This window comes from Rhinolophus sinicus, chromosome 5, assembly GCF_057876585.1.
Source record: "Rhinolophus sinicus isolate RSI-liver-muscle chromosome 5, RSI-T2T, whole genome shotgun sequence".
Lineage (NCBI taxonomy): Eukaryota > Metazoa > Chordata > Mammalia > Chiroptera > Rhinolophidae > Rhinolophus > Rhinolophus sinicus.
Window position 1 is genome coordinate 31,443,243 of NC_142505.1, and position 18,128 is coordinate 31,461,370.

The following is an 18,128-nucleotide window of genomic DNA, read 5'->3' on the forward strand; positions in this document are numbered from 1 at the left end:
TCTTTTGTTTTAGACCTTTATTAAAATTGGGAGAGAATCTGGGAACAGTGTTTATGATGGTACTAAGATTCATTCAATGATTTATTTGTTCGTTTTATATTCATTTATAGAGCATTGGAAGTACAGGACAAAAAAATCTATGCCTTCGGGGAACTTATAGTCCAAGTAAAAATATGTATTATGTTGAGATAAATGCTAAAGAGCACTGGGAAAAAAGCAGGGAAGAGAGAGATAAAAGATTAAGAGGGAACTGAAATTTTTAGATAACATGACTAGAAAAAAGCTTCACTGAGAATGTATTACTTGACAAAATGGCAGGCCATCTGAGAAAAGAACATTCTAGATCTAGGGAACACAGGGCAAATGCCTTGAGGCGAGTGAGGAGGCTGTTGTAGTTCAGGTGAGAAAAGATTAATGAGTGGGGAGGGGACATGCACGTCAGGGGACTTGGATAGATAATAAAAGACTGACACTCATTCTGAGAGAGATGGTGGAGGGTTTTGAGCAGAGAACAGATATGGTTTGACTTCTGTTTTAACAATTTAATTCTGGCCACTGTGATGGGAATAGACAGCAGGAGGCAAGGGCTGAAATTTAAAAAATCAGTTCAGAGATACTGACCCAGGCTGTTGGCAATGTAGAGTAAGGAAGTCAAATTCTGGTTATATTTGAGAATGGAGCCAATGGGATTTGCCATCAAACTGCCTGTGGCATGTGACAGAAAAGGAGGAATCAAGGGTGGCTCCAGACATTCAGAGCCTGAGCGACTGCAAGAATGTACTTGTCATCAGCAGAGGAGTTGAGGAAGCCCGTTTTGGGGCAATGATGGGTTCATTGTGGGATATGTTTAAGTCTGAGATGAGACATTATAGAAAATACGGAGTAGGTAGGTGGATTAGTTTCATCCATCTGGATTTCAGAAGAGATGTCAGAGCTGGAGATAAAAATGCTAATGAGTATAAATAAAATCCAAATCTATAAGGCTGGGTGAGCTCACCTAGGGAGAAGCAGGGGATCTTTGACCTCTTATAGAGAAGAGTAAGAACTAAATCCTGGAATACTTGCAACATTCAGACGTCAGGGAGGTCCAGAGGAATATGTACAAGAGGAGCAGCCAGAAAGGTAGGAGGGAGACGAGGACAGTGTGGGGGTCATGGAACCCAAGAGAAGAAGGTGGTTCAGAAGGAAGGAGTTGGCAGCTCTGTTAGGGTGCTGCTGAGAGGTTACGTTGGAGGAGAAAAGACCATTGGGTAACCATGTGGGGTGGTCTTTGGTACTCTTGGGTAGGGAGGGGTTTCAGTGCCGTGGTGGGGTTAACAACTTGATGGGAATGGATTCAGGAGAGAATGGGAAGAGAGAAATGGGAGACAGCAAGGATAGGCAACTAGAAGAGTTTTGCTATAAAGGGGGAAAGTAGGGTGGCAAGGGAAGTTGTGGTTTTTATTTAAATGAAAGGAACAACAACATGTTTGTAAATTGAAGGTAAAGGTGCAGCAGTAAGGAAAAATTTTGATGTAAGAGGGGGTAGAATTTCTGGAGCAATGATGTTAAGTAGGTAAGAAGGTGGAATATTTCACCTGCACTAGGTGCATATTCAGTTCATCTGTAGTAAAAGGAGAGAAGGAAAGGACAGTGCCTGGATACAGATACTGGATGCTGGGAGTTGTGGAAATTCTCTTCTGATTCAGGTGTTTTTGTTTTTTTGGAAGTAGGAAACAAGGTTTTCAGCTGAGAGTGGGGTTGGAATAATGGATAAATTGGAAGTATGAGGAGAGAAAACTAGTATGAGTGAATCCTTTAGGAGAATAGGAAAAAGAATGGTGTGTATTATGTGGATATTAAAATCACCATGACTTGGAAGCATTGGAGAGTGACAGTGATGCAGAATTTTAAATCTTTGTGAAATGTAGGGGACTGAACTCGGGAGCAGTGAGTGCCTGCAGTTAGAGGGACATAGTTTCATGTAACATTCAAAACTGAGGTTTTATGAATAAAGAAGGGAGAATGGAATACACCTACCCCCCTTCTAGGCTCTTGTCATGGTACTATTTGAGAGGACTGGAGGGATGGCCGTGTTTTGTGGAAAAATGAAGTTAGAGCAATGTGGAAAAGAGGGGAGGTTACAGGGGATTTTGTTGATGACTGATGACTGACTTTGGGACACAGTAAAAGGGTTTCAGGAGACCAGGAAATGGGATCAGAAAAAGGGGTTAAATATATGATTTGGAGAGAGAAGATCATATGAGCAGTTGGAGATTTAGTGGAAGAGATCCTAATGAATTTCCTGAATAAAAGAAAAGGAGCAGACACTTGACAAAAAAAAAGGCGGGGGTGGTGGTGGTGGGAAGCTCTACAGACATTGAGAAGTAGCTGTTCTTTCTCTTTCCTGAAGACAGAACAAAGGGAAGAGGCCATTTTAGTTGTATGCCAGTGCCATGAGTAAACAATTGCAAGAGAGTTTTTCCTTTCTCTGTCTCTGAAATATTTCAAGAGTTAAGGCTGTTTTCTCTTCAGAGCTTGAACATAAGAAGATAAATTGGTAACTTGGTTGTGTATTTCCTTTGGTAAAGTTTGAAATGACTACGTCAAATGAGTATCTTAACGAACATATGGCATATTGCTTAAAATTAATCTCTGGCAAATACAGTATAAATTGATAATTTAAAAAATCATTGTTATAAGTGCATGGGTTATTCTGATATTTCTTAACACTGAAGATTTTTAATGTACCTTGTATTTTAACAGGTTGCGGTATTTTACAGAGCTAGTCCAAGGCACAAGATGAAAATTATTAAGGTGGGTCTCTAAGAATCAGAATGTTTAATTTCTATATTCAAGATGCTGTTTCTTGTCTTTCATTACTAGGAGGTTTGATAGAGCATTAAAGTCAGGAGTGCTATGAAACAAAACAGGTGATTTTTTTTTAGGACCTGAAATGGAAATACTAATAGAGAATTTAATTAGCAAAGAAGGATGTAGAAGGAAACTTCAATTAGACTTCTGCAAATGCAACCTTCTTTAAACAAATGAACGATGTAGAAGTATGTTCTGACCAGGAGTCCATAGCAAAATCATCCTGGTGAATAGCAATAATTACTTAAAAACTGAATAAACACATCCAGAAAAAAAATGTTATATGTGAACAATATTTAAAAGGCTATCATTATGTATATGAATTACCATATTTTGTCGTGTAAAATGAGTACTTTTTTTGCCCAAATTTGACAGGAAAATAAGGATGCACATTATACATGGGTAGTACTAATTCCGTATCCACATAAATGTTTTTAATTCTTTTATTTATGCTTATGAGTTAAAAGTATAACTCTAGAAATCAATAACGATATCTGTATGCAAAATAATACCCTGGAATACGATAATTGGTTTTGTTGAACTTGTGACGAACTTGCAACGATGAAGAGTTCTTGGCCTTCTATGATGCATAAATATTGTAAATTTGTTACTAGTACATAAAATTTTTTGTGCTTTATATTTGTTCTTGTGTTTTGTAATTATTTGTTACATAAAATTTCTTATACCATAATATGTTAAAAAATAAATGCTAAAATTTATAATACAAAAAACAAGTACCTAAATGTAAACAAATAAAAATGTGAATTGAAAAATTAAAACGAGATTTGTTTTACCCTGAAAGTTTGGGCCAAAAACGTGGGTGTGCGTTATACATGGTAGTGTATTATACACAGCAAAATATGGTACTCAAATATATACAAAGCAACTGACATAGTATCCGTCAGTTAATAGACTCAAGTCATTATTCACTATAGTCCTCCAGTGTATTAGTTCAGTTTTTCACTATTGACATTTTGGACTGGATAATTCTTTGTTGTGAGGGGCTGTCCTGTGTAATTTAGGTGTTTAGCAGCATGATCCCTACCCTCTAGGTGCCAGTAGCATCCGCCAAGTCATGACAATAAAAAATGTCTCCGGACATTGCCAGATGTCTACAGGGAGGCAAAATTGCCCGAGGACCACTGTGTAATTGACTCTAGATCAGACTGTGCACATACAGTTCTCACACATGGGAATATTAATAGCAATGTTTTCTAAGCTTTATTTTAAGATCTCAGTATGTTGGAGTTTATTGAAAAATTGGTGGTCTATATTATTTCTAATTGTAATTAGGTGAAAAAAAATAGAGAGGATTTGTTTATCCTTTTGTCTGTGTTGAAGCAACATTTTCATCAGAATGCCTCCTTCCACCTTTTTCCTCTCCTCCACTATAGTCTCTACAAAAGAGTGGGTCGGTGGTAGCCATGACAGGAGATGGAGTAAATGATGCAGTTGCTCTGAAGGCTGCAGACATCGGTGTTGCAATGGGTCAGACTGGCACGGATGTCTGCAAAGAGGCAGCAGACATGATCCTGGTGGATGACGATTTCCAAACCATAATGTAAGTTCTGTTTCAGTATTCCACTGAATACTGATTTTCAGTGTTCTCTGATTCACATTAGGGAATCTTCTTCCATCCTTTCCTACACCCCATCCCTAGACAATTCAAGTGGAAAAGAATTAACAATATTTAAACATTGGATGAGCTAAACTATTTTACTACATCAGTTAATGTTGTTTTATGGCATAGTGTGGAGTTTTGGAGAAAGTTATTTGTATGGAATGGAAAAGACATAATAAATGGCAGGGCCATTCATTTAAGAAATATTGACTGAGTACCAATTAAGTGTCACATTTTTCTGGCCCTAAGTGTGGTGGTACAGCAGTGAACCTTCATTCTTTATTTATTCTAGTTGAATTCAGGCTATTTAGAAATATGTGCATGGGCCTTTATTCTAGTTGAATTCAGGCTATTTAGAAATATGTGCATGGGCCTTTATTCTAGTTGAATTCAGGCTATTTAGAAATATGTGCATGGCCTTACACTAAGTATTTAAAATAATCAAGTTCCCATCCATACTTATTTCTTTATGTCAGTAATTGTTCATGTTGTCAATGATACAATTTATTAAGTTCCAATAGCTTTGTCTGTTTCAGCCACAATTTCTAATTGATTTAGAGTCTTATATATAATACCTGGTGGTGTCAGTTTCACACCGTTCAGGTGGGGGTCATTTGAATCCTAGTTTGTTTGTTTTTTTGGATAATCATGTGCCAATCTGAATCTTACTCAGTACAGGGACACATGCTAATTATACCCCCCATGGTGCTTCATTAACCCATTGTGGCCCAAAGTGGAGCATGTGGGAGCTCAGGACTCCGAATTGCCAAGCTTTTACAAGGAAATAAGACTTCTTTCTTTCCATTCTTAGAATTGTATAAAAATCTTGAAAGAAAGGAGAAATTGTTTAAAAAAACATGTATTTTTCTAGTTTGAACCAGATGAATGAGAGAGTTTAAATGAATCTTTGTAAACCATTTTCTTTATATAGTTCTGCTACAACGCGTATCTATTTGTGTGTAGGAGCAACAGGTAGCTTCAATTTTATAATTTGTGTATATCATTGATATTTATTTCCTGATATACGTTAATATACCCCCTTACCATGCATGCATCTTGAACCTTTAAGAAAACTAAATGTGGGTAAAGAAGATCATTATTGTAGTATTATAAGTATGTAGTATTATCTCTTGTGTAGAAAGACAATATGTGATTTTAGTGTTGAAATATCTTTTTAAGAATAAGAATTTTAATATTGTATAATGAAATTAGTTCAGATGGAACTTAGCAGGCTTGACTTTAATTCCTTGCTAGAACAATGTTTCCATATTTTCTCCTAATCTTAATTACGTGAAGAAAATAATAGATTCTTTTAACGATGTATGTGTTATATCCATTGGAAATTTGTTTTCAAAATTAGTTCCACGGTGTTCTAGTATAGATAAATCTTTATTTTTGTGTGATATTGTAGTATTTTCTCACTTAATTTTTTTTTTTTTTTAATTTCAGGTCTGCAATTGAAGAGGGTAAAGGGATTTACAATAACATTAAAAATTTTGTTAGATTTCAGCTGAGCACGTAAGTTTGCAAGAAGTTTGTCACCATGGGTCTTATAGATAAATTATATGAAAAGTGGAATTCAAGCAGAATGCCTAGAAGCTTCTGGGCTTTCTTTCTGAGGGTTTTTTCATGCGTAAGTTTTCCAAATGAAAATTAATTCTAAAATTTAAAATGGCATGATTAATAGGTACTAAATATGATGATTTATCTATATCACCATCATAATATATAAACCTTTGTGATTTATTTAATAGCTCCTGAAATAACTAAGGAAGGGGTGTCAAATCTTAATTTTTCCTCCTAGTATTTTTTTCCAAAACCAGAAGGGTTTTTCTGTAGTCAAAAAAGAGTACCAAAATATTGTTAAAACTGTTAACTGTTGTGTAACAACAGCTATTCCGAACTCAATTTTTAAAATCGCCCTCTATTTATTATTTTTATCTAAACATGTTGGAAAATCCTTTATTAAAATACTGTGGATTGTAAGGGTTACTCCTGGCTTCGAAAAGTTCACACGAATGAAGCATAGGTTACTTGAAAATATAGGCTTTCTTTAAAAGCACAGTAGTAACATGAGATTTGTAAATGTTAAAAATGCGGTATCTTACAGTTAGTAAGAATTATGGTATGCTGATAGAATTTTTTAAATTGACTCTTTTTTTTCAACAGGAGTATAGCAGCATTAACTTTAATCTCATTGGCTACATTAATGAACTTTCCTAATCCTCTCAATGCCATGCAGATTTTGTGGATCAATATTATCATGGATGGACCTCCAGCTCAGAGGTAAGAGTGTTTTCTTAAACTAGAAAGACAAGGAAGGTATGATATCCTGATAATTAAGTTGTAAGAGTTCATTCATGAATAGCATTAGAAACCTTTGCAGTAACATGTTTGTTATAAATTGATGTATGTATATCATTTATTTTCTTTGGGCACTCATTCGTGTGTTATGAATCTGAGCCTTTACACTGTGTTAGATGCCCAGCCTTAAGTTGAGAACAGATCAGTACAATCCTCAGGACGTAATTAAGCTTTTTGTTTCGAAGAATGGGATGTAATGGAGAAATCTTTGAGTTTAGTGTTACTACCTAAGCCTTGTTGTCTATTTTAGAGATTTGGGAAAGTGTTGAAGGACCTAAGCATTCTAAGTATTTTCTTTTCTAATAATAGGGCCATAGATGTCACTTCCCAACACAAAGAGCAGATACATGTCAGTAGCCTTTACAACAAAATTATTCGTAGTTGAAACTTACTGCATGAAAGATATTTCAAAGTCCAGTTGGTAGGTCATGTACTTCAGGTCATATTTGAAATAACTGAACTTAACCGTGTTTCCCCGAACATCAGACCTAGCCGGACTGTCAGCTCTAATGCGTCTTTTGGAGCAAAAATTAATAGAAGACCCGGTCTTGCTCCAAAAGACGCATTAGAGCTGACGGTCCGACTAGGTCTTATGTTCGGGGAAACACGGTATATGTAAATGAAATTGGACAATTTTTTGAAATTCGTCTATCAGTCTCCTATCAAATTGTGCCAAATAAGTAAGAATAAAATAGGAAAGAGTGAGAAAATGTGTGGTTATTTTTGAGTAATGATAGCCAAAGTTTTCTTTATTTTGTTTTTATAAGAAAGAACTTAGTTTTCTGGATAATTGAGGTTAATCAGATTGTGAAAGTAACAAATCCAAACATTAAAACTTTAAAGTAATTCACTTTTCTGTTTGTTTTTAAGCCTTGGAGTAGAACCAGTGGATAAAGATGTCATTCGTAAACCTCCACGCAACTGGAAGGACAGCATTTTGACCAAAAACCTCATACTTAAAATACTTGTTTCATCAATAATCATTGTTTGTGGGACTCTGTTTGTCTTCTGGCGGGAGGTATAGTCACCAGATAAGCTGCTTTATTAACATGCATTCTGTGTAATAGGACTGTATTATTTTTGTGTGTTAAATGGAACGCTGAAATTTAGGAGAGCTCTTTGAAAAAAGATGAAAACATTTGAAAAATAGTTTAATTTCAACCTTTATGGGTAAATAGAATTTCTGATTCATTCATTAGAGTAATATAAATCTGCAGAGGAGTATCAGATACAATAATTTAATACATGAAAATTTAGGGAGGACTTAGAAAATCTGAGTCTTTGACATAGTTACATTATTGTTATCCAAAAAGAAGTTTTAATATCCATTATATAGTTTATGAGAAGACTTTTTACTTTATGATGACTACAGCTGTTTTTTAGGTGACTTTTTAAATGGCATATAGGATATTTAGGTAGCTTATATGTTTTTATATTTTAAGATTAAAGCTGTTTCATCCTAATGGAAAGAAAATATTAACCTTTTAAAAACTTGTGGTATTTGTCCATTAAATTCAGCCACTGAAAATCATTTTTTCCTTTTGACAGCTGCGAGATAATGTGATAACACCTCGAGACACAACCATGACCTTCACATGCTTTGTGTTTTTTGACATGTTTAATGCACTAAGTTCCAGATCCCAGGTATGCTTAGGTAATCGTAGTTGACTGATTCAATTGGGTAGAGTACTTTCTAATTGTAAGTAGGCAAGGATTGTGGGTCTTTAGGTTTGCCTGATTTCGTAGTCAAAAATTACAGCCTCAGATATAGCCTTCCTATAAACAGCTGTCTACACACATGTCATAGTGGGGATGAGGCATTTGGGGAGATAAGCCTTACTTTTGACCAGAAGATCAAAGTAAATCACAGGTGTTATCATTTGACCTTTCTTCTTTCCATTCCCTTATTATCTGTAGCTATGTGATAGGTTCAGGTTAACAATATCCGAGCATAGGACAAACCACATGCGTTCTGTCAAGATGGTATTAGTCTTATTTTAGAAGAAAGTATTGTTAGAAGTACAAGAACAATTTTGTGCATATTCATCTTTTCCCATTACTTCCATCTGTGTCTCAAAACTTATGACATTTTAAATTTTCTTCCCTGTTATATCTTTAGGTGTGATTACCTTTTCTTAATCAAACTATTTTGATAGAAAATAATGGGCTAAAACCTAGTGGTACTTTTTCAGATCTTTTTTTTTTTGAGAACTAGTTCCATTTGAAGCTTGAATATTGATTTCAATGTTAGAGCATCTTATGAATGCTTAACTATATCTATTACTATTTGCCATGATAGAACTTTCCAAGTACAATGAATTGTCATTAATTTAGACTAATTTTTGAAGATGATAATACTATTCCCTTTTTGTTTTATGAAAGGCAGCTTTACTTTTTCAGTACACATATAACTAGGTCCATTCTTCAAGAAAGGTTTTAGGATTATCTACCTTAATGAATGGATAGAAATGATTAGCAAAATAATCATATAAAATAAAATTTCTTTAGTTTTGGAATGCTAAAGTAAGTTTCCTTTCTGTGGTCTTTAATCTCATCACTCTTTTAAAGAAAGCCCTTTCTTGATAAATGGAAGCTGTTTTAAAATTTACCCTTATTCCATCTGAAGTATTTCAAAATAATAGTTAAAATTAAGAGACTTTAAGGTACTTTTCACTGCAAGAATTCAGTCCAGCTTATTAAAAATTAGAGGTGAATGTAATAATAAAGTAGTTGTTTCTATGACCAAGAAGTAATTATTGAACTCCCTTCTCTACCAACAGACCAAATCTGTGTTTGAGATTGGACTCTGCAGTAATAAAATGTTTTGCTACGCAGTTCTTGGATCCATCATGGGACAGTTATTAGTTATTTACTTTCCTCCACTTCAGAAAGTTTTTCAGACTGAGAGCCTAAGTATACTGGGTAAAGAAAATATTATCTTTATAATTTATGTATTTTAGATGAATTGTTTTAAGTACTTTTAATGCTTTTGTTCTAATAAAAATTTTCTTTTAAAAAGTGAAATAGGAAAAGTGATTGACTTGATTTGCAAAAGGACTGTGCTCTATTTCTTCATTGGGAGAAGTTAGGGACTCACTGTCCTAATTCTAGGCTTTTATATTTTTATAGTTTTTTCTTGTAATTTTTTCTTTTAATCTTTTATAGGTTATTAATTGTTATATCATATCGGTGATTCTGTTAGCTAGTAAACTTTGCAACTATAAGTTTCAAAGAATTGTAAACCCAATTTATTTTCTCTTACAGATCTGCTGTTTCTTTTGGGTCTCACCTCGTCTGTGTGCATAGTGGCAGAAATTATAAAGAAGGTTGAAAGAAGCCGGGAAAAGATTCAGAAGCATGTTAATTCAACATCGTCGTCTTTTCTTGAAGTATGATGCATATTGCATTCTTTTATTTGCAAACTAGGAATTGCATTCTGAAGATCATTTAGAAGGGCAAGTTCAAGAAGATAATGAAGATTTGAGAACTTTTTAACTTTTCATTGACTAAAAACGAGCGTTAATGTTAGACTTGATTTGAGACTTTAACCTGCTGGCAGTTCCAAATGAAATTATGCAACTTTGATAACATATTCCTTGATTTAAATTGGCTCTTCCGATTAAGTGGAACTTTACAAAGCATATGGGCATTTATTTAATTAAAAAGAAAAAAGGTAAAACCTGAACCACTTAAAGAGGTCTAACAGTACAAATACACTATCTATCATAGATAGATATAAATATTTTTTTTTTAATTTTTAAATATTATACTATTTATGGTGGTGGGGCTTTCTTACTAATACACAAATAAATTTAATCATTTCAAAGGCATTCTATTCAGTTTAGAATTTGATTCCCAAGAGTGCCATATTTCACCTACTGTATTTCCTTTTTCCTGCAATGTAAGCAGCTCAGATACCTTGTGTTACCATTTTTGTATCTCAAGTTTTTTGCACAGGATGTGACCACTGTCAGATACTGTTCTTTTCTTTCTTTTTGTGACTGAAAAGCCTATACTGCAATTTTAAGTAAATGTTTGCTTTTCTTAGTAAGTATAAATGGTTGCTTTTATTTTATTTTTTTGCCCCAGCTATGAGTCTTTGGTGTAGCAAAATTAATACAGGGCTATCAAGTGGCATTCTAGTTTGAGTAGCCATGTCTTTAATTAACACTTCGTCATAGAGTCAAAAATATTTAAGACTCATTGGGCTGAAATTTATAACAAATTATATTAACATGTTATGCCTCCTTTTGGAGGTAAATATAAATCATACTTTGTCAAATATAATTTTGTCGTTCCCTAAATACAAATCCAAGTACCTCACCTGAATAACTGAATTGTATTATTTTTAATATCTTTTTATATGTATTTTTAAGCATCTTTCTTAGGAAGTATAGAGTGCTGTACTTAAAGAATAAGAAAAGCCCCAAGCCCGAACAGATGGTTTCAGAACCAGGGTATATGTGGAAGATTCTGTGCTGGCTGCGCTCTTCATGTATCTTTCTCTGGCCTAGACTGCAGCACAACCCTGAGCTTTTCCCTGTTCCTACTGCACCATTTGTTCCCTGCCTTCGTTCTGTTTCACTGGGCATGCTAGAGAAATAGATAGAATTGCTCTTGTAATGCCATCAGTTTTATAATAGCTTGATGAGGTATTTTGTTTTGAATGTGTGGCAAATTTGGGCCAGAAATTCAAAATTAGAAATCCATTTTCCTGTTGATTATTTATTTCTGAAACAGAAATGGGTCTCAAATTCTTACATATGTAATTCTACCTGAAGTAAGTGAGTTTTGTATTTTGTAATTATTCTCCATTTTTTAAACTGTCAGGATAAACTACTGTCTAGTTATTATCACCAATATTAAATCCAGTATTATCACTGAAATATTGTTGTCAATGATAGGGAAAATATATATACTTTGAGTCCTTGTTAGTGAAACAATTGAGTATAAGGAGCTGAGATGTCTGCAGTTTATTCTACTTTACCCTTTAAGACTCAGTAGTCAGATCTCATTAGATGGAACATGGAAGCCATTGTCTAATTAGCTTTATCTTTAGTGACATGATGTCTCATTCCTAAATTTTGTAATGATTTTCCTTCTGTGTTACAAAGACTTGAAATACGAATTTAAGTGCACGTTAGTCTTTTGTTTTGGCCTTTTAGGTTCAGAGTATGACTCGTATGAAATAAATGTGCCTGTTCTTTTGTTTGGTTTTTGAACCAAAAAAAAAAAGAAAGATTTCTTTTTATAAGTTAATGACCTTCCAGTTGGGTTTGTTAACGTTAAAATCATATGGATGCTGAGGATAACGGGAATTAGGCAGTACTCAGAGTACACAGAACCTGTGATTTAAAAACAAGTGAAACACACAGTATAGATACACTACATCCAGGTTTGAATTTTCCACAGTCTAGCAACAAATTAGAATATTTGTATATATATCTTTGATGGTGTATTATCCAAATTAGCATAGATAATTTAAATGCTCTAGTGTGTAAATTAAAATTTTTTAACCCCATTTCCTAGCCCAAGGCCTGGCTCGACTTCCCTAATAATAGTAATTTAATTTTTCCCTGTTAGACTACCTCATGAAGTTGTTTGGCTCCAAAATGATTAAACATCTGAAGGAAGAAAGTAAAGGACTTGAAATAATTCACCAAATGATTAAAACTGGCAGCAAAGAAACAAGGCTTAGCATGTTGCCTCACATTTGTCCTGGGCACGTCATGATCCAGAGATGAAACAAGTGACTCCAGGCAGCCTAAAAACCTCCCCTATCAGGCTGCAGGCTTTATTTAATAGCTGAGACCACACTCACAGGGGCAAACACTTTTTTACCTTTCATACGTATGCAAGGTACATCTTTTACATTGGTCGTCTTTCTGAAATCACTTTCAGTTATGATCTCTTTCATATAGGACATAAGCGAAGTGAGTATTGGTCACACTCAGTTTCTCAGTGAAATTAATTGGTGGCACACAATACATTTCTTATGTAAGAACCTTAATTAACTTTACCTTGCTTTCTGCCTTTGTCACGTGGCACTTCCACATATGCCTCACCCAGAAACTTGGATGAATTGATTGTCATTTCCGTTAACTTTGATTTAGTGGCTGGAGTGTGCTAGGAATAGAAAGGTGATGGCACCCCTGCCTTTTGGGAGCTCTTGGGTAGGTTTGCAGGGGGATATAACTATTCCCAGGCTGTTTCATGAAAGGTAGTAGTGGTCTTTGCACATTTATTTTAAAAATACACATAACATTAAAATGAATCCTGCACACGTTTTACTGGCAGTGTACCTTGACAGTGGCATTTGGAAATCTTTGAAATGCCTTTTCAGACTAAGCTGAAATCCAAACAGTAGCTGATTTGCATGCTAACACATGGTGTGCAAAAATATTAATCCTAACTGGTATGTGACTGGACAAGCATACCATCCTCATAATTAAGCTTCCTTGAGCTCAGTTAGCACTTGGTATGACTGTTAGCTCTTGTTGGACAACCTTATTTGGGATTTTTGTTTTCAGAGATGGTTATTGTTAAAAATGGATCATGATTAAGCAGTCCTTGATATTAGTATAAATATAATAGTCTGCAGATACTGTGGTAGGTTTAGATTTATAGAGGTAGTATTTTGCCTTTGGGAAGTCCTCAGTCTTAACTCTGGAGGCCAAAGTGAAATACATCAGATACAGTGCTAAATGCTGCCCAAAATGCTACAGTAGCCAAAGGAGAGAGACAACTTCACTGAAGGAGGTTGTTGAAGAAATTTCCTAGAACTAGTGGCATCTGAATCCTTGTTCTTAAGTTGGGAATCTCTAGCCAAGAAGCAGCAGGACATTGCATCCAAATGGCACAGCCTCTGCAGAGGTGTGGATAGGGGCTAGATGGAACAGGTGAAAACCACAAGGAGTTTGGCTGTTAAGGCAGGACATATGTAATGTGAGGGCTTGGACAGATAGACAGGAGCCCAGTGATAAAGAGCAGGACACTTGACTTGTAACGTGCTGGCGGACTTAAAGAGTGTGATGTGAGTTTGGATTTTTGTCTTGTAACATGCTGATGGAAGCACAGAGTGGTAGATCATATTGACAAACAGGGAGACCGAATAGAGAATTGTAGAAACTTAAGGGGTAGATGGACTAATTGAACTGTGGCAGTTAGTACGGAGAGAAAGGCATAGAATATCTATCTTGTAAGAGATACATTGCCATGACCATACAGGAGAAAGGGAAAATGTGGAAGATACCCCAGTTTCTGGCTCCCTGATTTGGATCATAGAGCTTTTAGGAGAATTACCAAAGCCAGCCTTCAGTGGAACACAGGTCAGTTTGAAATGTCAGGTTTGTGGTGTCCTTGAAATTTCCCAAGGGACATGTTAGATGAGGTCTCTAGCACAGAATGAATTAAAGCTGTGGCTGACTAATTATAATGTGGTTGGAAAATAATTTCATATTACAAGCATCATACTTTTTTTTTTCACTAAAAGTAAAGCAGTAAATGAATGTAAACAGCTTTGACAGAATAAGATATTTTTTGAAAATAGTTTCTTTATAGAGTTATTACTTAAAAATCAGCCAACAGTTATTTAAATTCAAAATGCAGGGGGAAAAAGATTAGAATTCTATTACAGCCTCCTTTGTTACAAAGCTTTCTGAATGAAACTGTTATTAAGGTTACTGACTAGAAAACACTGATCTGAATTACTGGTAGCACATGCGCGTACTTTTGATGTTTGCAGTAAGATACCCTCTTAAGAGGTGAGAGAATATGTAGAGCAAAGAACTTGATAACTTAGACTGAAGTTTGCTGCAGGTGGAAACCCAGAAAGTGAATAGCATGAACATTAGAAAATAGCTGCTTGCTCCAAACAAGTAATTTATGGCAGGAGAGTAGAAAATGTTGATTTTTTTTTTTTTCTTTTCCATTTTACTCATAATTCTTTCTTGGATCTTTCTAGCCTCATATCCCACATGGTGTTCCAACACAATCCACTTACTAGTCTTTTTGGGCAGTATTCCTTCAACTTGAAATCCTTTTTCCACTGCCTCAATTTTGAGAATGAGAATTTTTACTTGCTCTTCAAAACCCAGCTGAAGAGACAGACAGAATGGCCTTTCCACATTGCTCTAAATGGGGGTGTGTGAGTGTGTGTGTGTGTGTGAGTGTGTGTGTGTGTGTGTGTGTGTGTGTGTGTGTGTGTGTGTGTAGTACCATTTCTTGTAAATACTATTAAGAATAAAAGCAGCCATAAATTTGGGCATAAAATTGTGGGATTTTGTTTTTTAGAAAGTATTAGAAATTTAAGTCCAAGCCACTTCATGCATAAATTGAGATAGAAATTTGATATAATATTTTTTCATTGAAAATTAAGTGGTGAAGTTGGGGGAGGCAAGTGGAAAATATTTGAGCCATTAGTTTTGATCCTTACAGATTATTTTCTAGCCTAAATGTCACCAAGGTCCTATGTACACCCGAGTGTAGCTGCCTGTGTCTGTACAGCTGCTGCAGGTAGAAAGTGTCCTGTGCAGGTCACTATACACCTGACATTGCCATTCGTGTCCCTTTTTGCTCAAGTCTAGCCAAAGTGAAAAATATCCTGGCAAAGGTTCACATTTCTGTGGTGGCCTCCATGGCTGTTAGGCCTGGCGGAACTGCCTTTTATATCTAAATCAAGGTCGCCCCATCACTTATTTCTTGAGCAACACTGCATCGTTCTACTCAGTAACCCTCTGAGTAGAAACCACATCTCAGTTTCCACAACACACAGTGCTAGAAATTGGGCAAATTGTTCTGCATGAGCCTAGAGGTCCATTTTTGGATTCTGAGTATTTCCAGCTTCTGAACTTAAAGTATGCTTTTAAGTACAGTTATTTTTTTAGAGACCAATCCGCTCAGCTCTATTAAAAGCAATTTTCTATTAAGGCCTTCCCTATGATCAGTATGCTGAATGCCCATTGGTTGAGAAGTAACAATTTGGTGCCATGTTATGGTTAAAAAGAAAATACTGTAATGCCTCGACCATTTACTCTTTTTCATCAAGTCTGCATCTCAAAAGCATAATGTGAAAGAACTTATTGTGTGAGTCTTACAAAACACTGTCTTTGGAGCAATATATAGCAAGCCCCAACCAAATAGGTGATTATAGAAAATGTATGCTTCATAGGAAAGATGTGACAAACTTTACATGTAAACATTAGATCAATTGTAGGGAGTTAGAAATGAGTATGTTTTCATGTTCTTTCTGACATTCATCCATATGGTTATATAGTAGGATTGCATTAGAAATTATAAGTATCTTTCTACATGGAACAGGTCTGGTAGTCCATGAATTAGCTAGAGGTGTTAAAAGTTAGGGAAACTATTTTAATACCTCACTAACTCAACCACGTGGGCTATTGATTTAGTTTTGGGGTTGACAGAATGGTGTGCAGGCCAACAGTCTGCTGCCAGATTTATAAAGTTTTATTGGAACACAGCTATGCTCGTTCATTTACGTATTATCACTGCTTTCAGGCTACAACAGTTGAGATGAGTAGCTGCAACAGAGTCCATATGGCCCACTAAACCTAAAATAATTAACAGAAAAGGTTGCCTACTCATATATTCAAAAAGAGGAAAATAGACCTATGTGTTGGATTCAGTGGACAGAAAAGAAGTGGCATCAATTTTCTCTCCCCTCCAATCTCCCAACAGGATGTTCTCTCTGGGACGGATGTACTTGACACCAGATTTGATACCAGTAACTCCCCTGAGTCTCTTCCAAGGCTCCTATGTGGACAAAGTCAGTCTCATTCTGTTCTCAGAACATCATCAGGGAGGACACGGCAGCTGTTACCAGTCCCACCTCATCACCAAGGCTCCTTTTTCTTACATCGGGTGGTGTGTTTTGATCCTTTGTTCCATCTGAGTTGGGCTCCTCACCACACACACCACCACCACCACCACTCACCTAAACTTTTATGGTAGATTCTGCTCCTCACTGGTCTACCTGACCCCGCCTGCCCTCTTGGATGTACAAGAGAATTGGGGTTTCCCTCTCATTGGTTGTTTCCTCCTAATACAAACACAGAAACGGGTCAAATTAGAGTAGGCTAAATTATGTTATCTTGCTTAGGGAAGACAAAGTTTAGTAATAGTAGAAACCAAAATACCCTATCAGCTCAGTCTTAGGGAAAAAACACACTTTCTAACTCATTGTCTCACGACAACATTCTAAACCAAAACGTATTTGCTTAGTATTTATCACATTTCTAAGGTAAAAGTTATGATGATACTGCTTAGGAAATTTCTCTAATACAGCCCACTCTTGGCTGTCCGACTTACTGCTTTATGAAATAGATTATGGTTATCATAGTAGGGTCAATTTCTTCAGTTTGTCTTAAAAAAACAACTTGCATTCATTGCAAGTTTGAAGGGCTATAGTATTTTGCGATTGGAAACGGGTTTGTGGCTGTCACTATTCCTAGATTTCAACACCAAAGCGCCACCCCACCCCACCCCTTTTTTTTAACCTGTTTTCCATAGTTTCTTGGAGCAAGACAAGGGAGCATCAGAAGCTTGCTCTCTTGATGCCATCATTCCCGGAGGCTTCAAGTATTGCAAACATTTCTCTGATTCTCATAGTACAACATACTCATTGGAGTTATTTGTAAATAGAGGAGCGGAGAGGAAAACGTTTCATAATCTCAACACCCAGAGACTTTAATATAAGGCTCCAGACATATATCCAGCTGCCCGACAGATATCTCCACTTAAGCGCCTAAAAGGTATGTCTAACTTAACATATCCGTGGTTCCCCACTTCCCAACTACACCCCCTCTTACATAAATTAATGACAACTGAATAAGAAATCTGAAAACAGGGTTGCCAGTATTTTAATGAAGTATAAAATGCTGTATGACAATAGCAATTTTAGCAATAATTTTATAGGTCTCACTGGTACGTTTACAAACCCATTTTTTTCCTAGAGTAATGTTACTATGTATTTACTCAAAAAGTTTTCACATTAGAGTGAGTTCACCAGCTAATAGGTAGATGAATCCACATAACCCCTGTATCATGCGGCATAATTACGTGGTATCCGTGGTAGCAAGTATGGAGACACAATGAAAATAGACTTCCTGCTTTTCCTGCCCACATCCTTGGATTTATTCCCCCATAATATGTACCAGACAGAGGAAGACATGGGGGCAGGAATGCCTAGACAGACACATGGCAGTACTTCAAGAACTAGCACCTCAATTCGCCAAAGTACTAGCTATGTGTTAAAACACCTGAAAAGTTC

The 18,128-nt window shown here is 35.8% G+C and overlaps 1 protein-coding gene across 5 annotated transcripts in view; it reads left to right on the top strand.

The window, feature by feature from the left end:
* The window catches only part of ATP2C1 (ATPase secretory pathway Ca2+ transporting 1), a 112,145-nt gene extending 100,164 nt beyond the window's left edge, over positions 1–11,981 (top strand). For 4 of the 5 annotated variants that reach the window (XM_088798323.1, XM_088798327.1, XM_088798325.1 and 1 more), the window contains 8 exons: positions 2,746–2,796; positions 4,248–4,414; positions 5,924–5,992; positions 6,644–6,760; positions 7,709–7,856; positions 8,387–8,482; positions 9,619–9,760; positions 10,103–11,170. In XM_088798323.1, the coding sequence (XP_088654449.1) occupies positions 2,746–2,796; positions 4,248–4,414; positions 5,924–5,992; positions 6,644–6,760; positions 7,709–7,856; positions 8,387–8,482; positions 9,619–9,760; positions 10,103–10,233 (921 nt within the window). In that variant the 3' untranslated portion in view covers positions 10,234–11,170. Of the gene's footprint in view, positions 1–2,745; positions 2,797–4,247; positions 4,415–5,923; positions 5,993–6,643; positions 6,761–7,708; positions 7,857–8,386; positions 8,483–9,618; positions 9,761–10,102 lie in introns of all 5 variants that reach the window. The other variant, XM_088798324.1, reaches the window with a different exon arrangement.
* Positions 11,982–18,128: the final 6,147 nt, after the last annotated feature.